Genomic DNA, 19520 nt, shown 5'->3' with positions numbered 1-19520 from the left:
CAGGCATGGTAGGATTGGGGGGCAGGAGGGATAAGACCTTCCACAGAACTATCAGGAGTTGGTTCAAAGCTAACAAGAGTTGCTTGTTCATAGAACATATACTTAAGCTGTGGATCTCCCTGCCACAAAACATTGATTCTGAGACTTCAAACATTTTCAGAAAGCAATCTGACAAGTTCATGGATGTAAAATCCACTGAGGGCTGTTGGAAGATTAATATGCCACCTCTTGTTTGGGATGTCTTTGTACTGCAAACAGGCAGATATGTCTTCTGAGGAAGAGCATTTCCTTGCATGCTATGTTCTTACACTTCTTCTCGTGGCATTTACTGGTGCATCATGTCTTTCTCCATGGCCTGGGCAAGACAAAACTTTTGGTCTTGCATGGTAAAGCTGTGGTTATGATGTATCCCTAATATATTGAGGAAATCTGGCCCATATGGATTTGAATGGAAGCTGTGCAAAGGAGGGACTAGCAGTGAACTGTGATCAACCTGCTGATACTCTTAGGCACTGGAAGTTGGGAAGTCTATAACGTAGAGGCAGAGAATGTAGGAACTGGGTTTGACTTCTGCCTTTCTTCAATTTTCAGTTTCTAACAAGGCAAAGGGAGCTGCCTAGAAAACAGCACATGTCAGATAGGAATGCTTACACCTCTCATTCAGAATATGACTTGTACTGTAGGTCTCTGCAATTTAGAGAGAGAGGTAAGCTAGCGTGTACAGAGGACAGTAGGTTTGATTAGATGGGAGGGGAGATAGCTCCATTTATACAGAGTAGAAAAATGACTCAAGGGGAAGGACTAAAATATGAGCTGCCTTTTAAAATATTGCTTTGTAGTAGAATAAATACAAATAGAACTTTTTCAGCTGACAGCCAGAAGTACTCGGAGTGCAATTTAGTGGAAAGAAGAAAGCAAAAATGGAAGTTGAGCAATGGGGCTAAGGACTCTATAGAATTAAGTGCCTGGCTTCAGCACACACGTGCAAGGTTACAGTGGAGGGGCCCTAGGAACACTTATTCCATTAAGCCTGCTGAATCTTGTTCTGAGTAGCTGCTCATTATGAGTCCAGGTATGTGATATATTATTGTTAGCTTGCAAGAACTAGGTCAGCTCCACAGTGTAGGTTTTTGGTAGCTGTCTGTGCTATTTTCTGTATTGCTTAGTTATTATGGCACTGAAACTTCTTGCTAGAGCAGATCGCTTGCTAAAATTCCTCTCTTTTGTTTGGCATCCAGGAGCCTTGTGAAGGTGTACTCATTTCTGGGGTTAACTTTCCATTTGATCTGTTTGCTGACTGTGCCATAAAGAAGGCATCAGGAATGCAAGAGCACAGGGGTGGGGTATGAGCCCCTTGGCTCATACAGCAGCTTGAACTTTAAATCAATTTAAGCTCCTCACAAATCAGCACTGGTGCTTGCACATAGTACATGAGAATGGTCAGTTCACAGATTTTCTTTCTTATCTGTCTGTGGCATGCATAGAGTGTTCTGGTTGGAGTGAAATTTTGGACAACTTCTCTGTTTTGAATTTGATTTATTTTCTTAAACCAGGTCTGAAATTGGTGAATTCCTTTTTAATACAAATACAGAGCTGTAGGTTTGGGTTGTCCTGATGAAGTCATTGTACAAGCCCCAGGTATATTAAAGGACTAGTTAAAAAATTAGTGAGATTCCTCAAAAACCATGGGGCTAGTCTTCAAGCTGGGGTAAGTCCAGTGGTCTGTTCTGATTCATGAACCTAAGTCTCTGCAACCACTTAGACTCTTCTGAGACGCTAAAGCTGTTGGGATTTCTTTTCAGCAGTGTATGGAAGTACAGCTGAGTTTTAAAGGCAGGAATTATAATATCCTCAAGTAGAAGTCTGATCAGAAGAGTGAACAGAAGCAATTACAAGCGATCCCACATTTCCACTGCTCCGCTGCAAGTTAATTTTAGAGTTACATGATTTTCTTTTTTCTTCTGTGAATGTCCTAACTTTCCAGAGATGGAAACCATGCTTAAGGTCTACTTTTCCTTCAGTGTGTCAGCTCATATGTATAGTGTAAGCTGATACAGCAACAAGAATGAGTTCCTGAGAGAGTTCTGTCTACTTCATTGAGAGAATGGGAAGACACTGGACTGCTGGACCCCTAATCAAGCAAGAGAGAAACACAGGGTGGGGGGAAAAGTGAAAATTACTTTAGCAAGTCAAGGTTTAATCTTGCTTCTGTGTCTGTGTGGCACTGCATATGCTTAAGTAGTTGATTGGAGTTTACTAAATTCTATATTAATGCAATTTTCTTGCCTTGAACTCGTAATTTATCATTTCAGTTGAAGAATGACAGATAGCTTGAAATATATTGTGTGAAGAAAAAAAATGGGGGAGCAGCAAGATACTTGGCAGTGAGTGAGAGGATCTGCAGCTATGGAAAACAAGAGCAGACACAGGGAACACTTCTTCCTTTTGTGAGATTTTTAGTTTTGGTGTAAATTCTTAAAATGTGTGGGTTTGGGGTTTTGATTTTTTTTGTTTGATTTTTTTCTTTTTTTGGTGTTCTGTTACAAACTATAAAACAAATGCCCACTTTTTGGTCAGTTGCACTGTTTTTCCTCAACTGTTACCCTTTCTGTGCACCCCAGATGTTTTTCACGTGTATTGGTGTCCTTGGAACGTCTGTCTCTCATAGGTATTTTCCTATCATTTTTGGGAGAGCCCTGCCTCTGCTTACCTCGCTGTGACAGGAACTGTTTTTATTGCAAATCTGAAGTCCTGCTGTGATGGGAGGCAATTATTCAGTGACATGTTTGCTTCCTGCTCCGGATCATGTTTACAAGCCAGAGTGCTGTAGTAATAATAGCAATAAGCAACCTCCCAGCTGTCATGCCAGCTTCATAGACTTTCTCTGGTGTCGGCTCCCTGGCTTGCTGACAGTGTCTGGCTTGGAAGCCCTTGCTACACATGCACAGAGTAGCTCAGTTGCCTTCCTGCCTTGTGCCAACAGAGGCTGCTTTGGACTGTCCCTAACGAAAGCCGCATGCGAGCAGAGGAATGGTTTTCATTCTGCCCTCCTGCATGCGCTTTGAAGTCCAGCGTGGTGTGAATGAGTCTTACTTCCTGTGGCAAGGGTGAAAGGACAACTGAGTAAACTTGGCCTGAGGATTGATAAATAGTTCAGTTTCTCCTAAGATAGACCAAATCCCCTTGTAACCATTCCCTGGTAGAGCCTTCTTACTCTGAATTTTGTATCTGTATCATACCCAATCAGCGTCTACATGTGTAGCTCCTTGGGACATAGACTTGCTTGCTTAGCTCCATGCACCGTTGTACAGTACTTTTTCATTGAAAGGGACTGAAGAAGCATTTCTTCCTTTTACCTTAAAGCTTACTGAAAGCAGTCTGTTGTTTCTCATCTCATTGGGCAATTTAGGCAGTACCTGTTGAGCTACAACTCATTCAAGCACAGGAAAAGCTCCCTACCTTGCCAGGAACGAGCCTATCAGTATGGCCTGATTATCAGTCTCACAACAAAATTTTTTGAGGTGATGTGAGGATAAAAATCTCAGAGGTCTTTTGCTAAAATGAATGGAAACTTTGAAAAAATCATCTTGCCTCTGCCTTTCACTTAATCACCAGTCTTGAGATCAGTTGCAAGAGCTCAGGTGAAGCTTACCTTCTACACTTCAACTTTTACTAATTAGGAACTCTTGACAAGAGCTTCTCTCGGAAAGACACCAGTTCCATATCTACAACCATGCTTGTCATTTTATTGGACTTGGACTATGTGTGTTTCCTTTAAAAGGTGTCAGAATTAATGCAGTACCCCCTCAGGCAGAGCGCTTGTGATCAAAGGGCTGTGAAAGATTGGGTGCCAATACTATTTTTATTTTTTTTCTTTTTTTTTCTTTTGACCAGCAACATCCTTAAATACTGAACAGCAGTGTGATTGGAAACACTTTATGCTATTCTGAAACTAGATTTTCCAAAACATAGTTAGTAAAATTCAGCGTTTCCTATTTATTCCTGAGAGTGCACTAATGTCCTTTATTTTTGTTTCTGGACTTACTGCCCACTGTGCTACAGATCTATGTTTGTGTGTATGTATGTCCTCATACACATGCACAAGTGTGGACATAGCTGGGGGTCAGGCTGCAGTTGTTTCTAATATAGGTAGCATGAATTTATTTTTTGTTTGTATTTATTTTTAAAATTAAATTATCATTCTTCACATGACCAAGAGGTTGTCTAATTAAACAAGCAGTATTGTTCAAACGGCTGTGCTCCAGGGCTGTGAACACCAGTTGCTCACTGTCCTTGGGTACAAAGCAACCTGCTTACCACAAGCAACAGGGATAAAGTGTTCAAAGGACAGTGGGACGTGATTCAGTCTGCGTTTCACCTTATAAACTTCCTTTTTCCCCTGCCCTCCCCCTTCCCTTTCTGCTTGGCCATAAAAGAGCGCCCTGTGTAATAGGAGTTGGGAGAGGGGGGAGGAATAGCAGGCTTATGATAGACCTAGCTTTGCTGAAACCTTGGATGATGTCCAGTGTGACCATGCAGAGGGATGAGCTCAGGGAAATGGTTGGAAGTTCAAAGGCCTTTTTGTGTTGCTCGTTGTCAGTTGACAGATGTGCTCTCTTGGGCTATCACTGCGCAGCCCAGCTCTTCCCACCGGCTCCCTTCCTTGGGCTTTTTCCTCACCCTGACTTTCTGCTCTGCCTGGGGAGGCGGGTTAGTCCCTATCTGGGCATTTTTCTGTCTTCAACTCCATCCTCAGACTTGCCTTTGCACATCTCTTCTAGGAAAATATTGTTTGTTTGCACAGATCTAGAGAGATCCCTGGAATTGAGCAGGGAAGGGGGGCGATGAGGTTTAACTGTGTTTCTGTTGCATTACCTAATCCTGCTATGAGTAGTGGTGAAAGTGTGTTGCTGCAATCTGCAATTACTTTCTCACCAGTGGCAGTGATGCCTAAGAAGGATTTAGAGCTTTCTGAGGAAATAATAAATATCCTTCATTTTACAAGTTGGGGAAGTGGGGCTAAAGAGACAGAACTGTCCTATTGTCATGCAAGTATCAATATCAGACTGGGAAGAGAATACAGGGGTTCTGTTTCCAGTCTTCTAGATGCTAGTCCAGCTTGTCCTGAGAAGTCTTGCTCCATCTCTGGCTGTGAAAGGAGTTCCTGCTGCCTCATTTGTGTTGCCATGTACTCTTGACCATGAAAGTGTGGTTTTTAATGTGAGTTATATGAGTTAAAGCAATACGCTTACACATTGTATAGCTGCTCCATGATTTCAGGGCAAAATATAGTGGAGGTTGTTTGAATGTCCTAAGTGTGACCCCTTAACTTTTGAATTTCCTCTTAACTTCAAGTTTCCAAACACTTTGGATATATTTACAACAGTACTGAACATTAACTCTAGGCTAGTGGTATGCCCTCAGCTTTAACTCCATAGGAATAAAATTCATCAAAATATGAAGTAATAAATGACCAACAGAAGGGCTGAATAATAACAACCCTTGAGGAAAGGGGTGTACAGTGGAACTGAAGCCTGATGTGTTTGGAATGAGTAGAAGGAAACATGGGAATGTTTTTGTGTAGGCAGTTTTTAATGGGGAGAAGGGATAGTGGCTTGGGGGAGCAGAGCTGGGAAGAGGGCCTTAGGAAGAGACTGCCCCCGTGTGAAAGCTGCTCCCAGAATCTCTTGCATTTTTCTTTGAAGCATCTGTTTCTGACCATTATTAGATTCAGGTTACGAGTTTACGTGGATCCCTGCCCTGATCCCATTGGCAGTTCCTCTGGTCTGTGAGACATCAGCCTTCATTCATTAGGTTTTTTTATCTTAAAGTGGGTTTGTGTTTTTTCTTCCTCCTTTAAAGGAGAGCTCCTGTAGAAGGGGATTTACCTCCCCCCTGGTGTTGTCTGGGCTGGCACACACTTGCAGTCTGCTGGGGTGGGAATTAGGTCCTCCTTTGTATGTGGCAGTTTGTGTTTTGGCCTCTTTCCCCTGCTCCCCCTCCCTTGTGTTTGAAGCTCAATTTTTATATTTAGGGGGAGTATGAAATTGGCTGAACTGCTCCCTGCAGGGGTGGAATTTCATTTTGTGTCCTTAGCTCATGAAGGGATCCAGCAGTTCAGTGGGATAATGGTATCGGCTCTGAACCAGCGCTAATGGCCTAACCCTCTGGGAGCCTGAAGAATTCTCCCCTGGAGAGTGAGCATGGAAATTCCCTTCCAGGTGGCTCCTGTGCAGTCCTTTGGTGATTAGTCATGCTGGGACTGGGGAGAGCAAACAGAAAAGCATATGTCGGGGGGGATGGTCTTAGTCCTGAAACTGCAGCTGAGGCCGGGAAAGGTTTCCTCAGTGTGCTTGGGGGAGAGAGGGCTCATCTGTGGGACTGACCCTCTGAATCCAAAGATCTGTCTTGCTTTTGTTTGGAAGCAGAGTTTGAGAACTGGAGTGTTTTCCCTTTCTGCCTGCCCTGCTAAAGAAGGGGAAGCTCCCTCTCTAGTTTGATGCAGCAGCACAGGGGAGCTCAGAGAAAGCACAATGTAAGGAACCAGGTGAGCCGTTGGAAGAGCAGGGAGTGCTCAAATCTGTGGGGTGAAAATACAGGTTTGTATGCTGCCTTGTCCTTCATACCTTTTTGGAGCCTAGAAATAGCTGGCTCTGACCTGCACATATACCTGCATGGGGCATCTGGGACATGATGGGAAGAACCTTTTCCTAAGGGACAGTGCCAGATTCTGTGTTTTGTCACCTAGAGCGAGGTTCAGTGTTGAGAGTGGTGATATCTGCTGTGATGTCTTCTCAGATGCAGAGATGCCTATGCCTGCTGTACTGCGTGAATGGCTGAGAAGATGATCCGAATTTGTGGTTAAGAAAAGATATATTAGAGCAAGTCTGAATTTAACTGCTCTAGTATTCTTAGGGTAGGCGGCTTTTTGCACAGGTCCTTGGTGAGAAGTGTTGGAGGACTTGCTATAAAGAGAAGTGAATGATTCTGTATAGTTTAATCCATGCTGCTTTCACAGGACAGTGGCAGCAGTCCTGGGCCAAGAGGAAATGAAGGGTTGGGGAAGCTGGAAAAGCTCAAAATGTGACAATTTGTTCTCCCTGTTAAATCCTCCTCCTTGTGTATGTGGCTGCTGTCTTCACCTTCTTTTACCTGCCTCCCTCCGCTTGCGCTCCCACCTCCAGGGTAGTGTTGGCAGGGGAAAAAGTAGCAGCATAACAGAAAAGGGCTGGTCCGCCTGGTGACAGATGGGCAATGCTTTCGGCAAGCTTGGGCTGGGATGAAAGGGTTTCAGGCGCTGGCCTCTCCAGTCTTTACCCCCTTGCATTGCTGAGCAAACCTTGTTCTTTGGAGAACACACCTGTCAGGAACAGTCTTGTGCAGCCCCTTCCTTACCACAGCTGGCAGCATTTAAAAGCATGAACCTCCTGGGGTTGAGTGTTCCTCTCATCTGTGGGGGGAAGGACAGGGCTGATGCTTCCCCTTGAATTCTAGCTTTGTGGCTCCAAGCCTCTTCAAACACTGTGGATTTGTGGTTCCCATTCACTGCCAGCAGACTCCTGTGTAGGCAAGCATCATCCCATGTCTGCCCACCTCCTCTGTCCCTTTTGGAGACCTCTAGCAGGGTTTAGACTCTATTGCCCATGCCTGAGGTACAGCAAATTATCCCCAGGCGTGGATTCCTGCCTCTAAGCTTCTCCTTGGAGGTTTGTAAGACAGAAATGCTGGCAGAGTCCCTGTGCTGGAAAACACCCTGTAGCATGTACCTTGCAAAATCCTGTTCCCCAAAACATTGCTTCTGATAGTTCTCACTCTAAAGAACTCGCTGCATAATAAAAACAGGATAGACTGCACTGGGAAGTGTGCAGGAAAGATAGTGATAATGTAATTTTGCTTATTATAAAACAATTGCAGTTATGGGAGGACAGCAGGCTTGCTGATGAAAGAGAAACAAGGAACTCAGTGGGGGAATGTTGGTGGCTACTTCCTTGTGGAAAGGTCAGTGCTTCTCTGGGGAGGAGAGACTGCCAAGCTGCAGACCTACCCTGCCCCTCCACTGAGGAACAGCTCTTCTTGTAACTTGAAATTTTATGTCTTTTGTTTCTAAGAGATGTAACCCCCTCATTCAGGAGGGAAGGAACCTTGCTTTCAGGAAGGAAGCTGGCTGTAGCTCCATGAGGTATTTCTTTGCTGTTGCAGTGCTGCCCACCTGCTCCCCCTTGGACTTCCACTGTGACAACGGGAAGTGTATCCGCCGGTCGTGGGTCTGCGATGGAGACAATGACTGTGAGGATGATTCTGATGAACAGGACTGCCGTAAGTCACCTCTCTGAGGGGGAGAGGGTGGGTGAAGTGCCTGCCTGCCATGGCTGGGGAAAGTTGACCCTTTTTGTTAGAGAAATGTAAGAGTTTATCTACTGAATCAGACCTTTGACTTGTAATAACCTATATCCTGCCGCTGGCAGAGGTGTGTACTTGATGTCCTTAAGCTCTGCCACCTTGGCACCTGGCTTACTGTTCAGCTGCGTCTTCTGGGGGAGGGGATGCTTCTCCATCCAGCTGGAGAACCGTTTATGCCCCGCAGCTTTGCTATTTAATGTCCCATGAAGCACTTCCCTGAGCTGAGCTCTTCGTGTCCTCCCCTGATCATGGAAACACCTAACCCCTGCCAAATCCTTCTGAACTGCCTGTCTGGCTGACTTCCTGTGGCCTCAGGTTCCACTGTCTGACTTTTCTGCTATGCTGGGCTGTCCCCAGCATCCTCTCCCTTCAAACAGAGCTCCCTGAGGAGAGGGAGGTGCTGTAGGGATGCAGCCCACACAGGGACTGGTTACCCTGCAAGCTGAGTGTCTGCTGCCATGTGAGGCACCAACTTCACAAGAGCTGCCATGGCAGACTGCTAGCTGTGAGCACTGCTGTTGTGCTTCTACAGGTTATTAAAATGGAGGGGATTTTGCCTGAGTCTTTGGAGTTCAGCCCCCTCCTTTCCCCCTTTTGTGTTGAGGACAAGGGTTACTTGTGGTTGGCTTCCATTAGCAAAAGGTGTTCAGGGATACAACTTCTCCACAGCAAATTGTCAGGTCTATACTTGGCAGTACATCCCAGAGAACCAGCGTGTTATGTAGCACTGGAGCTCCAGCTTCTCTGAAACTGCACTGGTTGCTGGGGCTGGCATCAGGCTGCGGTAGGAGTGAAACTGTTTTCTCTGCTTGAGATAAGCATGGCTTTACAGCCCTTGAATTCCACAAAAGTTGTGTGCATGGTGCTCCATAGTGGCTCTGATGGAGGAATCGCATCTCAAGAAGTGCAGAAATAAAGCTCCTGGCTGTAAAGTATTCCATGTGCAATACTTGAGTGGAAATGGATTCACTTTTTGATCGGTACGCCTCTGATCTTTGCCTGCCCTTTTGTGCAGAGGGCTGGGAAGAGAGGTTCAGGGGTTTGACATCCTGTGTGATGCTCTGGATTGTAGGACTAAGCTCAGTTTTTCAGTCTATTCAAAGATTTTGATGAAACAAAGGTATAGGTTTGGGTCTGTTTGGTCTTCTGTTTTTCAGAAAAAGTTGTAATGTCCTAATATCTAAGACAATAGTGGAAAAGGCTGTGATCAAGAGATTTGGAGACTAATGGAAGGAGGCAGGCAAGACTCTGAATAAGAGACTCCTAGGGGCTTGTTCAGACTGGCACGTAACCATAGGAAGGGTTTCTGTTGGATTGAGGTCCTCAGGTGCTAATTTGAAGTCCCTTTCCTCACTAGTCTGCAGACAAGCTTCCTTAGAAGACTGGTAAAGAGGGCAGAATGAGGTTGCAAATACTGAGGTGTTCAGAAGATGAAGTTTAAGTTTTCTTTCTCCCTTTTCAATGAGCATTTCATTTCCTTTCCTTTGAAGATAGCTTTGGCATTGTTGTGAAAAGAAGGTGGAGGTGTAATTCTACCAGCAATTATTTGTTAGATAATGAGAGGGCCTATTAATTCCTTTAAAAAGAGACCTGGATTGCCTTTTTTCTGTGCAGGGATCTCTTGAACCTGGCTTGAGGCTGTGCTAGAGTACCAGCACAGGGTGGGTGGCTCGCTCTCTCTGTTCCAGGTACTTTCTCCAACCTGTGTTCTCAAGTTTTAGAGTCTGTACTATTGATTTGTGGATGGAGCAGCAGGGAGACACTCGAGAGATCTCACAGTGACCCTCCTGGTATTGTTAGGGGAAGGGCAATCAGCTCTCCAACTTCGCAGTGTCCTTGGAGCATGATGTTGCTCGATTTGTAACATGTCATAGATTTGGTGTTCTGTAAGGTAAATCTTCTTGACTTGCCTTCAACTTACCTCGATTGTGTCCCTACAGCTCCACGAGAATGTGAGGAAGATGAGTTCTCATGTCAGAACGGATACTGCATCCGCAGCCTGTGGCACTGTGATGGTGACAATGACTGTGGCGACAACAGCGATGAGCAGTGTGGTGAGTAATGTGGCCCTACAAATACCGCCCTGCCAGTGCTTTAAAAGGGGTTGCACAGACTCCAGCCTGTGCAGTTCTAGGATCCCCTGGGCATGTCGAGGGCTCACAGCTGGCTCGTCTGGGCTGAGCTTGTAGGATGTTTCATTCTCAGGGCTGGCTGCTTGGGCCCTTGGGCTGTGTGGCTTACCTGCCAGGCAAAAATCACTTGAGACCTGTTATTTGTTGACATGCCATTATGAAGTCCCGTGGATTCCTACTGAATCCAGCACTCTGTGTCAGTTAAATGCTGGTTTTGCTCAGGCACTGCATGACACGGGTATGTATGGTTTAACAAGCAGTCTTGTTTGTGGGTGCCCTAGGAGCTTCAGGAGCATGGTGCATTTGTTTCCTGTGTACTCTTGGGAAAAGCCAAGGCTTTGTTTGCATTGCTGTCTCTGCAGATATGAGAAAGTGCTCGGAGAAGGAGTTCCGTTGCAGTGACGGTAGCTGCATAGCTGAGCACTGGTTCTGTGATGGTGACACAGACTGCAAGGATGGCTCTGATGAAGAGAATTGCCGTAAGTGCTCTCCATGCTTTGTAACCACAGGAAATAGCCCTTTTGGACCTGCTGCTTGGCGTTTGGCACATTTTTTTTGCAGCAGAGATCAAAACTGAGTTAGTCCTGCCTGTACTGGCAGCTATGCTGCCTTCTGTTGCCTACCCCAGAGGGCACAAGAGAATGGTCTATCTCTTGTGTTACCTCACAGGCATACTTCATCTGTGCCTGGCTGCTTCTCTGTTCCTTCCCATGGCTCTGTGACCTTGAGTCAGAGCAGAAGGCTTATGCTTTACTGAATGCAGCTCTGTATAGAGCTGTAGGAGTTGATCAGCAGGGGGTAAGGTGATGAAACTGTTCCCTTCACTTTCCTCTTGTATGATTCCTGCCTGAAATTTCTCGGGGGGGTTCTGCCCACTGACAGCATCCTCAGGGACTGCACGTCCCTGGCTGGCACACTGCGGGGGCTGCCTGCCTGACCAGCCTCTCTTCACTGGGGTGCTTTATGCAGAACATTGTCTGAAAAGTGACTGATGGGGAAGGGGGCCCGTGAGAGCCCACAGCAGTTGTTTTCTCTTCCACCTTCACAGGCTTTTTGTTTTTTTTTTTTTTTTTTTTTGTGCGTGTATGTTTCTTTCGGGGGTGTGTGTGTTATAATTGAATCACATTCCATGAGATTTTAAGTCACTGACTGTTTTCTCCTCAAAGAGATCCAAACACTCCTTTCAGGCTCCTTTGGCAAAGCACACGTTAACATGCATTTTAGTATCCAGCCACTGGATATTCACTGGACTAAAACTCTTACTGCATGCCTACAGGTTGTGCCCACTACTTCAGGTTGGAGAGGCCAGTGTAGTTTGCTTCCCAGACCCTCAGTCTTTCTTTTTGCTTAATGAATTTATTTTCAGAACTTCTCAGTTGGAAGATTCATATGCCTGAAATATGCAGTTCATTCTCTGGATAGAATGAGAAGAGGTGTCAGATTCTGTTGTGTGGGACTCAAAATATTCTTCATCCCTTCCCACATAATGTACTGTTGAACAGAGAACAGTGGGCAAATCCTTGACTGTAAGTTTGTTGGGCTTTGCCCAGGGTCATCTGTGTGGCAGTGCTCCCTACTGATAAGACACGGGTTGTTTTGGTGACTGCTTGAGAGAAAAGTTAGGGGAAATCCTCAGAAGTTAGGTGCAGTCCTGGGCACATTGTTGCTTGCTTGTTTCCTTTGGTCTTCAAGTGATTATTTTTATTAAAATGGTAAAGGAATCATTACAGACTTTAACCTTGCATTGTGACATGCCTCAAACCTTAATATAAAGCTTCTCCAAGGGGTATCTTTATTTTTCAGGTTTAATGAATAATTTTAACATTTTCTGGAGGGCACTAAGACATAGTGTCTCCAGCATAAGATGGAAGGTGACACTTCTGGATCTTTTTTATTGCTTTCCCATCAACACTTCTGTCTTCATAGATGTTTCCTTCTCTAGAGCTTGATGGCTCTTGAAAAGTTAGTGTTTATAGACTAACTTCCTATGTAATTTTTTTAATTATTATTTTTTAATTCTTTAATTTTTTGTGAATTGTCTGCACGGATCTCTTCATAGGTTTAACCTGCCTCTCAGTGAAGCACAAACAGCATTCAACTTTCAGTAATACAAGTCATGCAGAGATGCAACAATGGCTAGTAATTTCAAAAACCTTTCCACTGAATACTTGCTAGTCTGTTATTAGACTGAGAAGGTTGCATCTAAACTGGGTTGTGCTCTGTCACCTCAGGCGTTTTTTCATTGATTCCCTTGTTAGCATCAGATGTTCCAGCTGCCACCTGCAGCTTGGAGGAGTTCCAGTGTGCATATGGACGCTGCATCTTGGACATCTACCACTGTGATGGCGACGATGACTGTGGCGACTGGTCTGATGAATCTGACTGCTGTAAGTTAGTGCAGGGTGATACACTGGTCCAAGCATCTGAGTTGGAAAACTATAAATGGATTTTGCATTGGCTGGAGAGGGGTTGCAGTGTAGACACAAATCGAATTATTCACACTTAAACTGTCTGTCATTATTTATTTTTTAACTCGGGGAAGTAAGAATAGTGATGGAAACTGTGTAGTCAACACACTTCTGCATACAGGAATTAAAGCAGTTTCCAGGAGGAGTCTATTCAGGACCAAGTTCCACAATAGAGGAATGTAAGGGTGGTGCTGGGGGCTTTGGGGATGTTACATTGGTCTGAGTTTGGTCTTTATATTCTTTACCATCTCTGCAGCATCTCACCAGCCTTGTCGCTCTGGAGAGTTCATGTGCAACAGTGGTCTGTGCATTAACGCCGGCTGGAGGTGTGATGGAGATTTCGACTGTGATGACCAGTCTGATGAGAGGAACTGCAGTGAGTGCTGGGAACTGGTGGAAGCGTTCAGTTTCTGCAGATGCAAAAGAGCGTTTGGGACTGTTAGCTTTGGAACTGGGTCTCTTCTGATCCTTCTTGCTCATCTAATGTTCTTTCTTGGTCCCTCAGCTACATCTATGTGCACAGCTGACCAGTTCCGCTGTAAATCAGGGCGCTGTGTCCGTCTGTCCTGGCGTTGTGATGGGGAAGACGACTGCTCTGACAACAGTGATGAGGAGAACTGTGAGAACACAGGTTTGGCCTGCTGTCTTGCTGCCTATAGATAATATTTCCATCCTGGAGGTGATAGGTAGTGAGGTTTCTTTTGGATTGCTTCACTGAGTTCAGCCTAGAGTTTCTGTCCTTCCCAAAGAATGGTATCTATAGGCTGTCTTACTCACTGGCGAACAGGTGTAGGTCTGTGTGATTAAACTTACTTAAGTGATGGTGTTTTCTGGTCAAATATCAGATCCCTGTGTGTTTCTATCCTGACCCTACACTGTGAATTACCACAGAGCTCTGAGACGATTCCATTCAGACTTGGAAACATTAATAGTGTGCAAAGTTGCTACCTCGTGTCAAATGGACTATGTGTAACTCATGCCTTCTAGATAGTTCTGGATAGTTTTTATGTTGCCTTGTGAAGTTGCCAAGCAATTCTAGCAGGTAGTGGAATCAAAAAGGGCATTTTATGGAAGTGAAAGATAAAGCCTTTGTATTAGCAGTGAAGGGTGTCAGCTTCCCCCTTAGATATTTGCTTGTGAATATCTCTTTCTAGTAACCATTTCACATATAGCCATTCTGTTACATAATAGCGGTTATGGAGAAGAGGAGGGTTTCAGCAGACCCTAGTTTATAGTAGGATTCAAGGAATGTCTAGGATCTTCTATTTTCCTTAAATCCTTCAGGATGCTTGTAGGCCTTGTTGAGGAATAGTGTGTACTTGTGTACTGGTCTATGAATTCATCCCAGTGAGTGGAGTCCAGGTGTGCATACTGATCCTTCTGGATCAGTGTATTTTAAACAATGGATTTAGGGGTGACAAAAGGGATTTGTGAATCTGTACCATTTGTTTGGGCTTGTTGAGGAGGGGAGAGTTGGTGTTCTATAGGGACAGCTGAACTTAGATAACTTGAGGAGGCACACTTCGTAGACATTCGAGAGCAGCTGCTCTAGACTGGTCAGCTCTCTTGAGTACCAGTATACAGGAGATGATGGTGGTCCCGGAAAAAACAATTGTGCTTAAAGACAAGCTGGTAACCCTGTTTCCTCATCCTGATAACAAAGGTATTTAGAGGTATTGAAAGAATAGTTGTCACCCAGAAGCCCAGTCCAGCTTTCAGAGCCTCTGAAGTTCAACCTCTCCACCTCAAACCAAGCCCAGTGTGGTTGAGTACAGCTATTGTTACTGTAAGGTCAGTTGTGCAGTTCTGCATCAGGTCTATGGTGATAGTCAGCAGGTAAAAATTAGGGCTTCCAAGAAGAACGTGTGCTGGCTCAATGTCTATAGCAAGAGTTCAAATCCTGTGTCACCTCTTGGATTTAGAGCAGAATTATATTTTTATTGGCCATAGAGAGAAGATTCCTAGAATATAGGAGATCAGCTGATGTAAGGATCTTTATGTTCAATATGACAAATGCAGTCCAAGTTTCAGAGTTATTCATGTAAAGCATTCCTGTGCTCTGAAAAGTGAATCTGCTTGTGATTTGGTTTTATGTTCCCAGCTGGAGTGTCCGTTAGTTCTTAGTTGTACTTGTTAATCTCACAACTTCCCTTTTCCATGCTGGCAGTCCGCCTGTCTAATTGTTTCTTTGCTGATAACTGTATTGTCCTGTTGTCTTCCTAGCATTATCAGAGGGTGATGATTTGGAAACCACTAAGTCATCTTAAGAGTACGAGAAATAAAAGGCAACAGGACAGTGCAGTTATTGCTGAAGAAACAATCAGATTGGCAAAGTCCCTGCAAACAGTATTACTTTGCTTACAAGAATTCTGTAGAGTCTTCCTGCCAACAGCAGTTGAAGCATGTAGCTCATGTGTGAAATCCTGTTGCCTGAGCTCAGATTTCAAGGATGCATGTAAATCTCATTCCAAGTCCATTGCAGTGCAGTTAGGGCTGGACAAGACGCTCATTCCTAGGCAGGTTTAAGATCCGTGGCCATGCTGGGGTGACATATTACATGATTAAAGTGAGGAACTGACTACTCAGCATATGCAACAGAGGAGGGTTGTGGAATCTGGAACCAAAGGGAACTAAGCCAAGATCTTCCAGTCATTCTGAGAGAAACTAAATAGAACTTCACAATAAATCAACACTGAACTTAGTCTGGAGGAGAGTTTGCAGGCCTCCAAATCGGCATAAAGATAAGTGGAGCAGTAAGGAGTGCAAGATGAGCTGAATTCAAGAAAAGAGGAGGTCATGGATTTGTGCTCATATGTAGAGCTTGTATCTTAGAAAATGTTCTTCACCATGAGTGTTGTTCCATCACTAAGCTGTGATGGGCTTACGTTCCCCTTCTTCTATTGCAGGGACCCCTCAGTGCGCCCCAGACCAGTTCCTGTGTGAGAATGGGCGTTGTATTGGCCAGAGGAAGCTGTGCAATGGAGCAAATGATTGTGGAGATGGCAGTGATGAGAGCCCACATCAAAACTGCCGTAAGTCCTCCAAGTTCAGTCTTAAACATAAATGGAAGCACTGTGATGTGTAGGAGTCTTATCTGGTGTTGCTGAAGGATGTGTGTAAGGAAGAAATCCTGAGCTGCGATAATGGGAGAGAGTTGAAGTCTGAGGAAAACGACCTTGGTTGTTTTGCCAAATTACATACTGCAGACAAGGAATAAAGGGGAGAAGATTTTGATCTTGGGTATCAAAGTTTGTCTGCAGAGAGAGTGAATCCTAAAAGCATATTATTCTGAGCTTCATTGTCCCTTTTAGTTGTGGCCTGCAGGGAAGAGTTCTGACTGTGAAGAGGCAGCTTCCAGCACAGTCTGTGTCCTCCCCCTCTTGCTCAGCCTATTCTGAAGGGTGACTGCTGCTTAACAGCTGAGGGCCCAAGCAGCTGCCTAGTGGTTTCAGCTCGGTTATCTTCATGTGTTCCTTTCGCAGGTCCACGAACTGGGGAGGAGAACTGCAATGTCAACAACGGTGGCTGTACTCAGAAGTGCCAGATGGTACGAGGGATGGTGCAGTGCACCTGCCACACAGGTTACAGGCTCCTGGAAGATGGCCGATCATGCCAAGGTGGGTTTTTGGAGCAGTAGCCCCTTCCCTGCTGCTTTGATGTGCTTGAAGTTAATGGCTATGATAGGGTGCAAATCAGAGCGTGAAAGCAGAAGTAAGAAGAAAGCAGAAGTAAGAAGAAAGAAGAAAGCATAAGTGAGATTGCCTGGCTCGTTGGTGATCTAATGGTGACTTTATCCCTTTGTCTGTAACATGCAGATGTGAACGAATGTGCTGAAGAAGGTTACTGCAGCCAAGGCTGTACCAACAGTGAAGGTGGCTTCCAGTGCTGGTGTGAGCAAGGCTACGAGCTGCGGCCTGACAAGCGTAGCTGCAAAGCTCTAGGTAAGGAGGAGTGGAACCTTACTCTGGTGTGTGCATATCGGACCAGTTCTCATAATTTTGTCTCTGATGGCAACATTTGTCATTGGCAGCATTATGCTGTTCATCAAGCCAAGATGTGAGGAAAAGGAAGTACTTGGATTTGTATTAAATTGTTCTGAATGCCTGGGAATATTTTGTGTGATTTTGACCATGGAGAGATACTTCACTGTTTCCTTTCTCTGCCAGCAGGACAGCCCTTGCCTTCTTTTCTTAGTCCCTTGACATTTCTGGTGACCCAGACACTGGAATAAAACCAGCCTCCTGCCTCTGTCTCTGTTTGGGAAGTGTCTTCAACTTTCCAGTCAGTGAGGCTGCATCACACCTTCCTGTGGTTTGAGCCTTGATTCTGGTCACTAGTCCTGAACGCTGTGTAAGGCTACTGTATGGACATCTGCTGGTTTTTAAGGGCATCTATATACTTGGTTAACTTTATTCCTCAGCTCATTTAATGTAGACATTGAGGAATTAGAAATTCCATTTAAAGAATTAAGATTTCATTAAGAATTCCCCTAAAGAAATCCATAAAGGATGTTAATATTGGTGGATTTTTTATTTTTCTTTTCTTTTTCCTCTGCACTGGATGTACCTGCTGAGTTTATATCTGTCTGAGGCAGATTTTAACTGTGTCTTGTCTGTAGTAGAAGATGTAGTAGAGCATGTGTGTTCGTATGGTTAGGAGATAAATATAGGAAAAGGAAACTATAGTCCAGCTGCCAAATGGCTGCCTAGTGGTATGGTTTCAGAGCTTGGCTGGCTTAGGTGGAACCTGGATTGTTCACTTCTTGCTGAGTGAATGTTTGCCAAAAAGTTTAAAAACTGCTCATCTTTGAGTTAGGACTGTGTGTCGAGGATGTGAAAACAACTCTCTAAAGTGTTTTGCACTTGGGAGTTGATTTCTTGCTGACAATACTGCAAAACTATGTTCTGAGTCTTGGTGCAGGGGGAATGGTAGGCAGGGTCCTGTCAAAGTACTCTAATGTGGTCTTCCTGTGTATTCTCAGGGCCAGAGCCGGTGCTGCTCTTTGCCAATCGAATTGATATCCGACAAGTATTGCCTCATCGCTCAGAGTATACGCTTCTCCTGAACAACCTGGAAAATGCCATTGCCCTTGACTTCCACCACAGCAAGGAGCTGGTGTTTTGGTCTGATGTCACTCTCGATCGCATCATGAGGGCCAATCTGAATGGTAGCAATGCAGAGGAGGTGGTTTCCACGGGGCTGGAAAGCCCAGGTGCGTCACCACAAAAAAGGCAAAACTGACCATGGTGTGAGAATAGGGGTGGGTGAGTGGAGAAAAGTGCGTACCCAGCACTCAAAATGGAGTGCATCACCTGGAGCAAAGGGGATGGGGTTAGATGGAATGGGTGTGAGATCACTGTGCCCCTGGAGTTAATTTTGGCTGATGGGAGAAGAGATAGGAGGACTGAACTGGGTCTCTTCTGAGGCTGAGAGGGAAAGGGAACTATGTTTCTGAGCAGATCATGCTCCTGGTTTCATTCTGTGCTTAATTCTACCCTGGAGATAGGTGGACTTGCTATTGACTGGATCCATGACAAATTATACTGGACGGACTCCGGGACATCTCGAATTGAAGTAGCAAACTTGGATGGGACTCACAGGAAAGTGCTTTTGTGGCAGAACCTGGAGAAGCCCCGAGCAATTGCCCTACATCCTATGGAAGGGTGAGTGAAAATGTAGGACCCTAGTGAGCCCTCCATGCAAGTGTTCCCAGGTGAACTTTGAAAACCCACATCCTTGGTCACAAAGGCTGCCTCTGGGCTCAAGCTTTTATTTGGTGCTGCCAGTTTGGGGAACCTGGCAAAGCTGGGGGCCTTCAGAGTCCTAATCCTATTCTGGACCCTTCAGGTTTTGCCAGCCTGAAGGTGCTGGGTGTTACCTTGCTAGCCATCACTTCTCCCATGGCTGTGACCCAGTCTCATGCTTGAGGTCACAGGACTGATACTGTTTTGCCCTGAAAGGGTGCAATACTGGGTGCAGTATGTGGGATATGAGTTTTCTAGCTGGTCTCTTCCTGTCTCCTCCAGCACTATCTACTGGACTGACTGGGGCAACACTCCCCGCATTGAGTATTCCAACATGGATGGTTCTAACCGCCGCATCATTGCGGACACACACCTCTTCTGGCCCAATGGGCTGACCATTGACTATGCAGGACATCGAATGTACTGGGTGGATGCCAAACATCATGTCATTGAGAGGGCTGACCTCGATGGGCGGAATAGGAAGGCTGTTATTAGCCAAGGTAAGTAACAAGGCTATGTATGGGGAGTGCTCTCTGCAGTTAAGAAGACGGAGTAGCACAGTGCTACTTTTGAGTTTCAAAGCCACTGGCTCCTGTGTCTATGCTTGCCTTCTGTTCTTTCACTGTGGGATGAATTCTGCCACCGCTGAGGGATGCATTTTGCTGCCCAGTGTTCAGTGGATAGGAGAGAGGAATTGTCTGTTATATTAGTGTAAGGTGGATTTGAGCAGATTGACTGTGGCAAGGCCAAAGGGGCAGTGGAAAGCTTTCCCTTGT

General features: G+C 45.1%; 1 protein-coding gene across 1 annotated transcript in view; it reads left to right on the top strand.

Moving 5' to 3' along the window:
* Positions 1 to 19520, top strand: part of LRP4 (LDL receptor related protein 4) — a 62370-nt gene that overhangs the window by 21785 nt on the left and 21065 nt on the right. Inside the window, exons 3-14 of the mRNA XM_026849341.1 lie at positions 8200 to 8316; positions 10341 to 10454; positions 10895 to 11011; positions 12791 to 12919; positions 13257 to 13376; positions 13506 to 13631; positions 15907 to 16032; positions 16483 to 16617; positions 16816 to 16941; positions 17982 to 18212; positions 18507 to 18663; positions 19027 to 19244. Of these exons, the coding sequence (XP_026705142.1) occupies positions 8200 to 8316; positions 10341 to 10454; positions 10895 to 11011; positions 12791 to 12919; positions 13257 to 13376; positions 13506 to 13631; positions 15907 to 16032; positions 16483 to 16617; positions 16816 to 16941; positions 17982 to 18212; positions 18507 to 18663; positions 19027 to 19244 (1716 nt within the window). The remainder of the gene's footprint in view (positions 1 to 8199; positions 8317 to 10340; positions 10455 to 10894; positions 11012 to 12790; positions 12920 to 13256; positions 13377 to 13505; positions 13632 to 15906; positions 16033 to 16482; positions 16618 to 16815; positions 16942 to 17981; positions 18213 to 18506; positions 18664 to 19026; positions 19245 to 19520) is intronic.

The sequence above is a fragment of the Athene cunicularia genome (assembly GCF_003259725.1).
Source record: "Athene cunicularia isolate RWA chromosome 5 unlocalized genomic scaffold, athCun1 chr5_part1, whole genome shotgun sequence".
In the NCBI taxonomy this organism is placed as follows: Eukaryota; Metazoa; Chordata; class Aves; order Strigiformes; family Strigidae; genus Athene; species Athene cunicularia.
Note: the sequence above shows the minus strand (reverse complement) of the source record. Positions and strands in the feature narration are given on the sequence as shown.